This window comes from Pongo abelii, chromosome 14, assembly GCF_028885655.2.
Source record: "Pongo abelii isolate AG06213 chromosome 14, NHGRI_mPonAbe1-v2.0_pri, whole genome shotgun sequence".
Classification (NCBI taxonomy): Eukaryota; Metazoa; Chordata; class Mammalia; order Primates; family Hominidae; genus Pongo; species Pongo abelii.
The window spans coordinates 105,111,978-105,126,366 of NC_071999.2; the positions used below are offsets into that span (position 1 = coordinate 105,111,978).

The 14,389-nt window shown below is 40.3% G+C and overlaps 1 protein-coding gene across 33 annotated transcripts in view; it reads right to left on the reverse strand.

The window, feature by feature from the left end:
- DOCK9 (dedicator of cytokinesis 9) overlaps positions 1-14,389 on the reverse strand; it is a 298,314-nt gene that overhangs the window by 133,397 nt on the left and 150,528 nt on the right. For all 33 annotated transcript variants that reach the window (XM_054528568.2, XM_009248745.4, XM_054528579.2 and 30 more), the window contains 3 exon segments: positions 8,068-8,157; positions 3,760-3,842; positions 1,229-1,298 (listed from right to left, as the gene is read on the reverse strand). In XM_054528568.2, the coding sequence (XP_054384543.1) occupies positions 1,229-1,298; positions 3,760-3,842; positions 8,068-8,157 (243 nt within the window).

The following is a 14,389-nucleotide window of genomic DNA, read 5'->3' on the forward strand; positions in this document are numbered from 1 at the left end:
GAAATGTGAGGCAATACAGAGAGGAGAGATAAAGTGATGGAGGGAAAAAAGAAGGAGAGACAGGCAGGAATGCAAGCAGGGATAGAGGGGAAAAAAGGGGGTGTCAGAGAAGTGGAAGGAAAGAGCTGAGAGAAGTGAAGAGACCTGCTTCTTAAGCACAGACCCCACACCACAAGACCTGGGTTTAAGGAGAAAAGCATGGAGCTGCCAGCTGCTGCTACAAATATGTTAAACACATATTTGTATGTATAATAGACAGATGAAAAATACACACACACACACAATCTGGCGAAGCTTTTGTAATCATACAGACAATTGCAGAAAGACTCATCATATGCTTTGTCTTGGACCATCTCAACATTAATATTGGTGGTTTTAATATTGCTATTAATAGAAATAATAGAAATAATTTACCATCTAGGATTTTACAGTTTAGTGTATGCCCTTACATGCAATATTTCCATTGGTCCTCCTGTCACTATTCATGCCAATCAGTTCCAAGTTCCCAATATATTGTTCATTTTGAATGAGCAGTAATTTTTCTTAGAATTATTTTAAAAGTAGTTTCTAAAATCATTTGTTACATGCACATTGCTTAATGAGTGGCTAATGTTATAACTCAGCTGAAAATTTTTTTAAAGAAGGAAAAACATAAACTCACAATGGGACACTTAACAATCAATGCGGAGGATGAGAAATGCAGAGATGGGCACTGTCTTCTTGCGAGGTTTCCCTCACTCAGTGGGCAGACTCATCTCAATGCCCTACTCCCTTTATATAGTTCTTTAGCCATGAGCTTTTCTCTAGGAATAGGGGGAGTGGGCTTGATAAAATCAGACTTCACTAAAAGCAATCATTGAAGAAATAGCCATTTAAATCTACTGGCTGGCAGCTGTTTCGAGATCTGTTGAAAAACAACCTAAATTCAAAGTCTAAGTCATCTTGATATCTTTTAACAGTGTAGCCAGATCTGATCCAAGTCTTTGAAAATGATCTCAGAACAAATAAACACAACCAAGAGAACATGAAATGCTAAGCAGTAAAGGTGAAACAGAGACCTTATTCCAATCAATCAATAACATTTCTTAAAAATTATTCCCGTTTCATGTAACACTCCAATGCCTGTTTTGGCTAAATGTTGGTAATTTTCTAACTAATCTTCCAAGTCTGTAAAATTGATGTTTAAATCTACAGTGAAAAGAGAAGCAACAGCAAGCAGGTATCCCACCTCATCTTTGTCGACCTCCTCGTCAACTTCATAGACATGAACTGGAAGTTTATCCAACTTGACCACTTTGCTATAAAAACAACAAAGAAAATTTGTTTTAGAAATGCCTAGTCAAGGAAGAGGCTTTGCATTTCCTCCTCCATCAGAGGGCCCAGACTTTACTAAATCCAAAGATGGCACAGCTTCTTTATTCAGACAAAGAATAAAACCATCTATGCCCTTGCTTTTCAAGATGGGTAAGCCAAGAGACTTGAGCAAGAAAGCTCCAAAAAGCTATGTGGAAAAGAAAGCATAGCTTCTGGGGAGTTAGCAGGCATACTAAAAATAAGAAAGTGGATTAGTTTTTAATAAACAAAGACTTGGTAGAATAACTTTTAATACAAAGTTTATGAGGAAAAAAAGGAAGATTGAGTTGTTGCATTGAAACCGATAACAATGATGGTATTAACCACAATAAAAACAAGACACCAATACCAATAGCAGCTTACATTTACTCAATGGGTATGACGTGCCAGGCCTGTGCACTTCTCACGTGCCCTCTCATTTAATCCTTTAATCCTGGTGACTGTTGTTAAGGCCATTTAACAGATGAGGAAAATCGGGCTTACAGAGGGCAGAGTTGTCTGAGGCAGAACACAGAATCTGTGTTCTTCACCACCGTTACAATTCTCCCTCTCTTTCTCATCACACATTCAGAAATTCTCATTAATGCCAAGAGGGAACATGTACCAGCAGTCTATTAGATAATAAGTATACGACATCACATAGTCTGATATCTTTCAACCCTGAGACTATGAACAAGAGGATCAACAAAGATGGGTTAAGCCAATCCAATGGGAAGAATTAAAAAATCCCTAAGGGAGGATTGGGTAAATATAGAACTAAAGAGCACACCCATCTGGAGAAGATAATGCTAGGAGGGAGTGTTCCCAGCTGAGGTTTAAAAAGAGGCAATCGGGGAATTGGCCGAACATTCTTAAGGAGTGGCAAAGCCACACAAGGAGGAAAAACAAACAGCTAGGTCTACTGAGAACAGCATAAAAGGTTCCAGCTCAAAGATGTAACAAACACAAAGAAAAATACATTAATCAGGTCTGTAATATTTTCATTGGTGATGGTTAGTTTTAAAACATAATCCATCACTATTTGCTTTCAATTTTCCCAAAATCAAGTATACTTCAATTTGCCAACTGCTATGGTTTGGATATGGTTTTTATTCCCACCAAAACTCAAATTGAAATTTGGTCCCCATTGTTGCATAATTGGGCCTAGTGGGTTATGGGGCAGATCTATCATGAGAGGCTTGGTGCTGTTCTCACAGTAATGAGTGAATTCTTGTTCCTGGCAAGATGGGATTACTTGTTGCTGAAATGGATTAGGACCCAAGAGAATGGGTTGTTATAAAGTGAGGTTCCTCCTCCTCTTTGGTCTCTTCACAAGTGCCAACTTTCCCTTTGACCTTTTCCATCATATTTTGAAGCAGCACAAAAGTCTTCAACAGAAGCTGAGCAGAAGCCAGTGCTATGCTTCTTGTACAACCTGCAGAACTATAAGCGAAATAAATCTCCTTCCTTGGCTAGTCGCGGTGGCTAACGCTTGTAATCCCAGCACTTTGGGACGCAGAAGCAGGTGGATCACCTGAGTTCAGGAGTTCGAGACCAGCCTGGCCAACATGGTGAAACCCTGTCTCTATTAAAAATACAAAATTAGCCAGGCATGGTGGCACGCGGCTGTAATCCCAGCTACTCGGGAGGCTGAGGTGGGAGAGTCACTTGAACTTGGGAGGTGGAGGTTGCAGTGAGCTGAGATCGTGCCATTGTATTCCAGCCTGGGTGACAGAGCAAGACTCTGTCTCAAAAATAAATAAATAAAAATAAATAAATAAATCTCTTTTCTTTAGAAATTACCCAGTCTCAGGTATTCCTTTAAAGCAACACAAAATGGAACCTTTTATAACAGATAGTCTGTCAAGGCAATACATAGCTACCCCTGATTCACTTTAACCACCACTATTCAGTCTAAATACACTTGCTTTTGGTATAGTCTAGAATAAGTTAATACATTAAAGGAGGTAAAAAAAAAATTTTAACTGGGAAAAATGCTTGTTTCTTGATTTACTTTTTTTAAAAACATAAAATTTATTCAATGTAAAATGCTCTTTATAATTATCTTCTTCAAAATATTCTTTTCAAGGAAAAAATGCACTGCAGCATATTTCAGTACACTTACGTTTTGTTTGTTTTATATTTCGTAGTGAAAAAATTTCACCTATTTATGTATCAGTGGTACCCTGAAAAGAATCACTGGACATAATGAAACCATCCACATGTTTATCACTACCTATCAATACCAAAGTAGCAGGTTTGAGTCTTACAATCAAAGGCCCTGTAAACAATAGTTACACCACATACACATAAACCATCTAGAAATATTTTCCCCAATTACTCTGATTGCATATGAAGTTACATACCTCCCCCCAAGCATTTCAAGTACAAAGACTTTTCCCTATGTGTATAATATAGCTTACTCACTTCGGAAGCTGTCGAAACTCTCCTGAGTAATCTTCATATTTATAGTTCACAAGATGCCAGTCAGAGTTATAGGTTTTGATGCACTATTGAAGGGCGATTTTAAAAATAGAAAATAAAAAACAGAAAGACGTGATGATTTTTGGAAAACACTTAGGCAAGTTTGTGAAGGCATACCCATAGAAACATCAAAAAAATTTTTTCCCATCAACTAGCTAATGCCTGAAATTCCACCACCAAAGATTCCTGTGAAGCTTGAGACTTTGAACCACTGAAACATTACCCTTGGGGGTAGTATCACTTTAAGTTATCATCATTAATATCTGAGAGCAGGTTTTACAAGGAGACAACTTCACCTAACCTTGTGACATTTACCTAACAATGGACTATTTCAGAGTAAGCACCTGGTTCTTAAAAAGCCATGTGGCCTCTACTATGACATAAAAGTGAATAGAAAGCGTGAACTTAAAGACGCCTTCATGGTATTTACTAATATTAGAACTAGCTAGCTCTGTTAGTTAATATTATCATATAAATTTGCCCTCAGTTTTTCTTTCCATTCATAAGGAAAAGAGTGAAATAATTAGGAAGAAACATTTGCATTCCAATTAATGTTAGGACCATGACATTTTCATGTGTGTGTACAGAAAGTGTAATGTAGTCCTCCACTGCCAAGGATTCTATTAGTGACCTAACCTACACAGACTGCATTCAAACTACCTCGCCACACGACAGATTCAATGGGCCAGCCTGGTGTCTGTTCTGCATCTACCCATGAAGATCCTCCAATAGGGCATAAAGCCTAAGATTATAATGCCACATCCACCAGATCTTCAAATATGAATGAGTCAAAATCAAAAGCTAAAGAATTTTAGTTAAAATCAGCTTAGTTCAAATGATCTTCTGTCCAGTCAGCACTTCACTATATATGTGCAGACTTCAGTGTGGGGGGGAAAAAAAGCATGAGTGAATCAATGAAAACATAGGTAGATAAATATATTTATGCGTTATCTAGTTTATTTGACTCTGGCTGTAACTAACATGAACAACGTCTCTATTCTGCTTCTTTCACTTCATCGTTTCTACTGTCAACCTTTTTATCTGTGTCATAGGCCATGCCTGAAGGCCTTCTGAAGCAAACTCCCCTCCACCTCCAAACTCATGAAAGTAAGAGTTGCAACAGCAGCAAGTGCGTATTTTGTGCCAGGCTCTACAATAAGCACTTTACTGGCAAGGGTGTGATGTGTGATGTGAAGGTAATGTAAGTTTTTAAAATTATTCTCAGAGGTGGAATAAATGGCAGAGAACGGCTAAGCGCAGAGTCAGATTTTGGAGCTGGCAAAATTTTTTATTTTTTTACTCTGTAGTTACGAATATTTTAAAATGCTATTTTATCTTGAAAATGATTTTTTTAGATTTCTCAAAGCATTTTCACATTTCGAGTATCATACATTCACACTCAAAATTTCATTCCAAAACCAGTCAGATTTCAGAATAATCCATAGTTTTGGATTTTCCCACTACTGCCCCTAGGTCCACTGGCACAGCTAAGTAGTCAGGCTTGACTATGTATGACATGGTCTTGTGGGTGTGATCCTATTCTCTTCAAAGAGCCACAGCAGTTTTTCAACAAGCACTGGAAGTAAAGTTGTACCACCAAGTCTCCTGCAGGACATTAAAACTATTCTGAAGCATAAAATATACCTGCCCAATTAAAAACTAAATAAACCAGCATAAATTTATATATTATAAATGCATTTATGAATGGAGCCCAGATTTTTATTTATTTATTTTTTTGAGACAGAGTCTTGCTCTGTTACCCAGGCTGGAGTGCAGTGATGCAATCTTGGCTCACTGCAACCTCTGCCTCCCGGGTTCAAGCGATTCTCCTACTTCAGCCTCCCGAGCAGCTGGGATTACAGGCGCACACCACCACGCCTGGCTACTTTTTGTATTTTTAGTAGAGACGGGGTTTCACCATGTTGGTCAGGCTGGTCTTGAACTCCTGACCTCGTGATCCACCCGCCTCAGCCTCCCAAAGTGCTGGGATTACAGGTGTGAGCCACCGCGCCTGGCCAAGATTTTAATACCTTAGGCAAAATGGGGAAAATAATTACAGTTTATTATGTTCAAATATTTATAATTATAAGGAATCGCACATACAAAAAAAAACTCCACAGTGAATCTGGCTAAGTATTTAGAGATTCATTGATTTAACAAGCCAGTGTTGACCATCTACATAGCAGGCATTGGCCAAATTCCAAAGCAGAAGCACAGAATTAGGCAAGCAACCCCCACCCCTCTGGGGATGTAGAAAGTCTAGCAGATAAAGAGTCCCATCAGAAAGCCAGATCCAGAGAACTGTACCTTCAGAAAGACAGGAATGTGACTGACTGATTATATGATTAACATTTCAAACTGGTGAAATTCAATAATATTTTGAAGTTACACTGAAAGGTTTTTGAAGTTTTTTTCTGCTTTGTTTTGCTTTGTTTTAAGCCATTAGGTCATTCTCTGGATCAGAGGATGAAGAGGAAGTGATGGTCACTCCACCCAAGTGGAAGGGTCCCAAAAGTGTTCAGTTATGTTGGCTCCAGCAGCATAGGATGAAGCAGTTATTGCTCAACCTGCAGTGATTAAATAACTTAACGGAGAATTCTCCTTCAAAAAACCATATTTTTTTAATCAACTGGGAGAACTGAGTTAGCAATTAATAATTTTGCCACATGCTTTAAAACATAGGTCAACAAACTTTTTGTGTAAAAGGCAAGATCACAAATATTTTCAGCTTTGAGGGTCATATTATCTCTGCTTAACTTTGAGTTGCATGGTGACAGTAGCCATAGGCAATATGTAAACAGATAAGCTTGGCTGCTTTACAATAAAACTTTATTTACAAAAATTAGCTACAGGCTGGATTTTGCTTGCAGGTCATAGTTTGCCACTACCTGCCTTAAAAAGACATTTATAACTACATTCACAAACATATCTGGCTGTATTTGTCTGGAATTAAGTTTACTAATACAGTGGCAAAGGAGGTAAGACAGGAAGTTACTTCTTCAGAAAGATGAGAGAACACACTTAAAAATTTTTTAATTTATATTTAATTTTTCAAAAATCTCAATGGAAATTAAATATTGTTATTTAATTGGTCTTTATAAGAGTATATATAGCTTCCTTATAGTAAGCAATTTTATTGATGGGCATATTTATGATCTAAATATCAACTAGAAAAACCAGGATTAAAAAAAATCATTATTTTTAAATGAAGGAGCACTTAAAGAAACAAAATTAAAACATCTAATTATTCCTTCCTACCTAAAATTACCTGGAGGAAAAAACAAACACTCCAAGGGGGAAAACTAAAGCAAACAACCTAAATTGTAATAATTTCTCTTTCTGGCCAGGCACAGTGGCTCATGCCAGTAATCCTAGCACTTTGGGAGGCCAAGGTGGGCAGCTCACTTGAGGTCAGGAGTCTGAGACCAGCCTGACTAACAGGCTGAAACCCTGTCCCTACTAAAAATACAAAGGTTAGCCAGGCGTGGTGGTGCACGCCTGTAATCCCAGCTACTCGAGAGGCTGAGGCAGGAGAACCGCTTGAACCCAGGAGAGGCAGAGGTTGCATTGAGCCAAGATTGCTCCACAGCACTGTAGCCTAGACAACAGAGCAAGACTCTGTCTCAAAAAATAAAAATAAAAATAAAAAAGTAAATAATTTATCTTTCTTCCATAAGATAATTTTATTTGTATTTTCAAACAAAAATAATATTAATCAACGTATCTTGATTAGGAATATATATAGTAATCAATATATATAATAATATATATTGACTAGCGATAGACCCTGCTTATTACCAGCTAGTACTTCATGAATACTAAACTAGTTAAAAATTACTTGCAAATATAAATGTATAAATGAAATAAATGATACATAAATGTGTGTGTCACCCTTAAAAACAGTATCAATAACAAGGCCTCCCAAAGATTTCCAGTGAATTCATTTATAAGTTACTCCTTATTTTAAGCCCATGAGATAAATTCTGTGGAATTCACTTTTTGTAGTCAGATATAACCCCCTCCAAATAAATAAAGTTTTAAAAACAATAAAAATGTAAAGAAGAAATAGCCCCTGTGGACATTTCTGTCCAAGTTTCAGAGTGAAAATTTCACATTATTCTATTTGAACTTCCATCATAGAAATATAATTACCCCTTTGACACTTTCTTGACAATTTTGAAATTTAAAGAAAAGGAGGCAGTTGGGGGAAAATGACTTCAAAATGCAAATTAATGCAGGAAAGAGCCTTACCTCTGTAACAAACAAGCTCTGTGCTTCCTCTTCCGCCTTCGCAGGCACTGTTGAGCATATGTATCGACCCTGTCGTCTCAGGATGGCCGTCTGGAAACAAAAACAGGAGGAAAAGCCTTGGGTAAGTGAAGGAGGCAGGTGCCAGCCTCAGAGTGCAGCTGTGTGCCCTGCAGCTGGCCCTGGCAGCCACAGAGTCCCTCCAATTTCTCCCATCCAGTGCAGCTGCCTCCTTCGGTCACACACAACAGATTCCATTGGGCAGCCTCAAGTTCCAAATCCAGGCTGGGTCACAGCTCCTGCTTCCTTCTGGATCAGGGGCCCACAGATCCCTCCAGCTCAGCCCTTCCCGCGGGGTAGAGGCCCCTTTCAAAGTCCCTAACACCCCACCCCTAAGTGCTTGATCTAGTCCCACGACACAGCATCTTACTTGCCTTAACTGCCTTTTTTTATTGTGGTAAAATATACATAAATTTACCATTTGAAACATTTTTTTTTTTGAGATGGAGTCTTGCTCTGTTGCCCAGGCTGGAGTGCAATGGCGGGATCTCGGCTCACTGCAACCTCCGCCTCCCGGGTTCAAGCGATTCTCCTGTCTCAGCCTCCCGAGTAGCTGGGATTACAGGCATGCGCCACCATGCCCGGCTAATTTTGTATTTTTAGTAGAGACGGGGTTTCTCCATGTTCATAAGGCTGGTCTCGAACTCCTGATCTCAGGTGATCCACCCGCCTCGGCCTCCCAAAGTGCTGGGATTACAGGCGTGAGCCACCATGCCCGGCCATTTTAAACATTTTTAAGTGTACAGTTCAGTGGCATTAAGTACATTCACACAATTGTGCAACCATCACCACCATTCATCTCTTGTCATTTACATCTGTTCTTGTTCACTGCCACATCCCCAGCACCTAAGAGCATAGATAACTAGACACACAGAAGATCCTCAATCAGTAACTGCTAAATGAATCTATGAACTGTGAATGCTACCTCCCCTCCAAGGAACATTAGAACTGTTCTTGTTCATTAGGCTTAAATGCTTCTTTTAAATAAAATGACAGGGCAGGGGTAGCATCCTGTATACCTCAATAACTATGCTTAAGGTTTCCTTTTCTTTTTTTTAATTTTTTTATTTATTTTATTTTATTTTTTGAGACGGGTCTCGCTCTGTCGCCCAGGCTGGAGTGCAATGGCGCAATCTCAGCTCACTGCAAGCTCCACCCCCTGGGTTCACGCCATTCTTCTGCCTCAGCCTCCGGAGCAGCTGGGACTACAGGTGCCCGCCACCATGCCCAACTAATTTTTTGTATTTTTAGTAGAGATGGGGTTTCACCGTGTTAGCCAGGATGGTCTCGATCTCCTGACCTCATGACCTGCCCGCCTCGGCCTCCCAAAGTGCTGGGATTACAGGCGTGAGCCACCGCGCCCGGCCTAATTTTTTAATTTTTTTGAGACAGAGTCTCTCCGTGTCACCCAGGCTGGAGTGCAGTGGCATGATCTCGGCTCACTGCAACCTCTGCCTCCCAAGTTCAAGTGATTGTCAAGCTTCAGCCTCCTGAGTAGCTGGGACTACAGGCGGGTGCCACCACATCCGCCTAATTTTTGTATTTTTAGTACAGATGGGGTTTCACCATGTTGCCCAGGCTGGTCTCAAACTCCTGAACTCAAGCAATCCACCTGCCGCAGACTCCCAAAGCACTAGGATTACAGGTGTGAGCCACCACACCCAGCCTTATTCTTTAGAGATGGGGTCTCACCATGTTGCCCAGGCTGGTCTCAAACTCCTGGGCTCAAACAATCTCCCATCTCAACCTTCCAAAGTGCTGAGATTATAGGTATGAGCCACTATGCCCGGCCTGGGCTTCAGGTTTCAGAAAGAAATATTCTAGTTTTTTTCTCCTATGGACTGTAACCCTTAGGTACTATTAACAGATCATAGTCGACTGGGCGTGGTGGCTGATGCCTATAATCCCAGTACTTTGGGAGGCTGAGGTGAGTGGATAACTTAGGTCAGGAGTTCAAGACCAGCCTGGCCAACATGGTGAAACCCCGTCTCTACTAAAAATATAAAAATATTAGCTGAGTGTGATGGTGCATGCTTATAATCCCAGCTACTCGGGAGGCTGATGCAGGAGAATCACCTGAACCCGGGAGGCAGAGGTTGCAGTAAGCCAAGATCGTGCCACTGCACTCCAGCCCGGGCAACAGAGCAAGACTCCATCTCAAAAAACAAAAACAAACAAACAAAAAAACAGATCATAGTCATTAAAGCAGCATACAAGCAAACATTTTGCTAACAGAATCTACCCTGTTAGCTCTTCATAGCAAATGACTACACTGGGATCTCACAGCATTGGTCCTGGCAGTTTCCCTTCTTCCTTTGGTTGGAGGTGGCTTTGGGTCAAACCTCTGCTCCTTTATCCCTCCAGCCTAGGTGGAGAACTTCAGGGCATGTGTTTTGTGTACAATTTATTTCCTGCCTGTATTTTCTCTCTCTGTTGTGTCTGCTTCACCTATATTTATTCTTTTCTTGCACTGTGTCTATCTTTGAAAGTAATCTTAAAGCCTATTTTTAGAATAAGGCTCCCCATTCTAAAGGAGTGGAAGAAATGAATTCTGTTCTTCACCAAAGTCCTTGGCAGGTAAATTATTTACTCCTTCAGCCTCCTGGGTCCTGACTTCTTTGTAAGTATTACAAAGAAACAGTGACCTTTATTACACATCTGTTCTTGTGAAATGCCACAGAGATGAGTGACCATAAGCATGGAAGACAGGCACAATCTGTACAAAAAGCTACAAGGCAATATACTGTATATATATAGACTGTCACAACTGTTATGAAGGAGGGGTGCTACTTCAAAAAGTATACATTCTATGTTCCCACTTACTGTGTCCTGATCTGATTTATCTGGGTCTTTCAAGATTTTTGAAACTAATTATCATACTTTTAAAACACTCATGAAATAGCTCACATCAAGAAATAGGACTATTAGGGTCACTTCTAGGCCACTCTTCATCCTAACATTAAGAAGAAAAAATTTATGACAAAAATTTCCCAGTAGAATAACCAACTCAAGAAATTTTAATTATGGGACACTTTTCCAAACACCCCTCTAAGGTGAGAAAAATAAAAGGAAATAGATCTTTTTTATTCTCCTATATCAAAGTCCCATTATGTTCTCACTTAGAAAAAAAAAAAAGTAACTTTAAATTATTAAAGAGAATCCTGAATTGTTTTTTTTTTTTGCTTCATGTATGTGCCACAGGAGGAGAGAAACCTGAGTTTTAACAGATAAGATAGCACGATGTTTCTCATTTTTAAACGAGGTTTACACATTAACCATTACTCATCAATTCCTAACCTTGATTTTAACAAAGAATAGTTTTCTGACCAGACAGAGCCCTTTTTCTCCCCCAGAGACTTCATCCAATTAAACTAAACTAGGTGTGCTTCTTTAGTACACACGTAGTGTAGCATAAGTGCTATTTTTTCATGCATGTCTTGAACTACACACTGTTCGATCTCTTTCAGATAATCTCCAAAGATGGCTGCTGTCCTTCCTTGTCTATGCATAGTGCTCTGTACACTAGAAGGCACAGCCTGTCTCCCCTCTCCCTGAAAATGGGCTGGCTTTCACCAACAAAATGAGATAGAAGGAATGATGATCAGTTATAAACCTAGCCTTTGTTGTTGTTGTTGTTGTTTTTTGAGACAGTATCTCACTCAGTCACCCAGGATGGAGTGCAGTGGGGCAATCACAGCTCAGTGCAACCTCGCCGTCCTGGGCTCAAGTGATCCTCCCACTTCAGCCTCCCAAGTAGCTAGGACCACAGGCATGAGCCACCATGCCTGGCTAATTTTTGAATTTTTGGAGAGATGGGGGGGGTCTCACCATTTTGTCCAGGCTGGTCTTGAACTCCTGGGCTCAAGCAATCCTCCCACCTCAGCCTCCCAAAGTGCTGGGATTATAGGCATGAGCCATCGCACCGGGCCCAAATCTAGCCTTTAGAAAAACTGGGAGCTTCCGTTACCTCCTTCTTGGAAGCCAGTCACCATATAAGTTCTACCATCTTGAGACCACAATGGTGACAGGAAGTACAAGGTAGCCATAAAGACAGGATATATACAAGATGCCCCACCATCCCCCAGCTGGTCTCGGCCATCCCAGGTGAGATACCACAATGTGAGTGAAGAACCATCTTGGACATTCCAGTTCCTACAGACAGTGTAAAACAGAAGAACCACCCAGCTGAGCCTTGACCAGATTTTAGAATTGCAAAAAATAATAAATTATTGTCTTAAGTTACGAAGCTGTGGGATGGTTTGTTACTCAACAACAGAAAACCAAAACAAGATTGTAAGACACTAGGAACATCTCCAAGTTACAGTACTGAAGAATACTGCCATTTTCATGAAAATGGATTTCAAATACTAGCTACACTACAGAGTTAAGACAGAAGAACTGAGGAGATACACTATGCTGCAATCTCATTTCCACAGTCACCCTTCTAGTCAAGTCAACGCCATGAAAGAAGTCAAGTAAGATACAGTAAATGTCTGTTGGATCTTGAGAGTAGTTTGTAGTGTCTTAGGAAAAACATTCTACTGATCATTTAAGGACTCAGCATAAATATTACTTTACCCATTCATCTATCCATCTATCCACACTTTACTGGGTCCCTACTTTCTTCCAGACACTGAGCTTGCAGTTGGAGACACAAAGTTTAATAAAATATAGTTACTATTCTTTTAAAGCTTACAGTCTGATGAAAGAGGATGATGAGGAAATAATTATTAGAGTATGATAAGTACAGAAGAGTATAGAGAAAAGAGCACAGAAGCACAGGATGATATGAGAGAAAAAAGTTAGGGAGTCTAAATTCAGTAAGGAAGAGAAGAGGACATCAAGAAAAGGTACACTGAGGGAAAGCTAAAATTAACTTAAGCTAAACTGTAAAGGATGAGCACAAGTCATATTCAGTACAAAACGAAGAGAAACATGGAGATAAACTTGCCCTTGGGAAGTTCAAAGCACAGAATTAAAATATAATGAATGAGATTAACTCTTTGCCAATAAATAAATAAATAAATATATCCATTAAGTCCTAGCACTAAAAACTTAAGTCAAAGGAAAAACTGCCTAGAATTCTTACTAATCTTGAATTAAACAACACTAAAAGTCCACATGTGGGATAAGAATAGGCCAACAGAAAGAACCAGGCTTCCGTGGCTGGAGCAATTCTGTCAGTGTCTCTATCACTATTTAAGAGAAAGGCTGGAGCTGGGCGTGGTGGCTCACACCTGTAATCCCAGCACTTTGAGGGGGCCGAGGCAGGCAGATCATTTGAGATCAAGAGTTCGAGACCAGCCTAGCCAACATGGTGAAACCCCATCTCTACCAAAAATACAAAAATCAGGCAGCGTGATGGCGCACGCCTGTAGTCTCAGCTACTTGGGAGGCTGAGGCACGAGAATCGCTTGAACTCAGGAGGTGGAAGTCACAGTGAGCTAAGACCACGCCACTGCACTCCAGACTGGGTGACAGAATGAAAGCCTGTCTCAAAAAATAAAGAAAGAAAGAAAGAAAGAAAGGTTGGAACCCATTAGGCTGGACCCATGGGGGAGGGGAGGACTACCAGGCTTGGCACCAATGGGGCGGTCAATGTTTGATAGCACCAGCTGCTAAGGTCTTCTAATTCGTTGCCCTTGCTCTGAATATAGCCTCACCGAGCCACTTGTTTATAATATGCTTCCCATTTAGACTTTCCTACTGGGAGAAAATGCACAGCCAATATAGTATTCTGATCTGCTTGTGAATTCTAGTTCTCAATGCATATTAATAAAATGACATTCTGGTTTGTGCTCTTGTGAGGTTGACTGCAACAAGTCAGTTCCCCTGAGCCTGAAACACTCTGGGTGACCAAATCCCATCTTTGGACTTGCAAACCTGAGGTCTGATCCTGTACCATGGTGACCTTATAAACCACCCCGAGACCTGTCTGAACAGCTAGTCAACCCTGACTCCATTATCCAAAACTCTCCTGTACCCACATGCCCTTCTTTACCCCACCAGATTGCAAATTCCTTTGAGAACAGGAGATACATCTTCCTATTTCTAGCTATGTGCTAAATACTCGATAAATGTTTCAAGAATGAGTAAATACACTTTGGGAGGCCGAGGTGGGAGGATCACTTGAGACCAGGAGTTCGAGACCAACCTGGGCAACATAGCATGACCTTGTCTCTACTAAAAATAAAAAATTTATCCAGGCATGGTGTCATGCACCTGAGTCCAAGCTACTCAGGAGGCTGAAATGGGAGGATCTCTT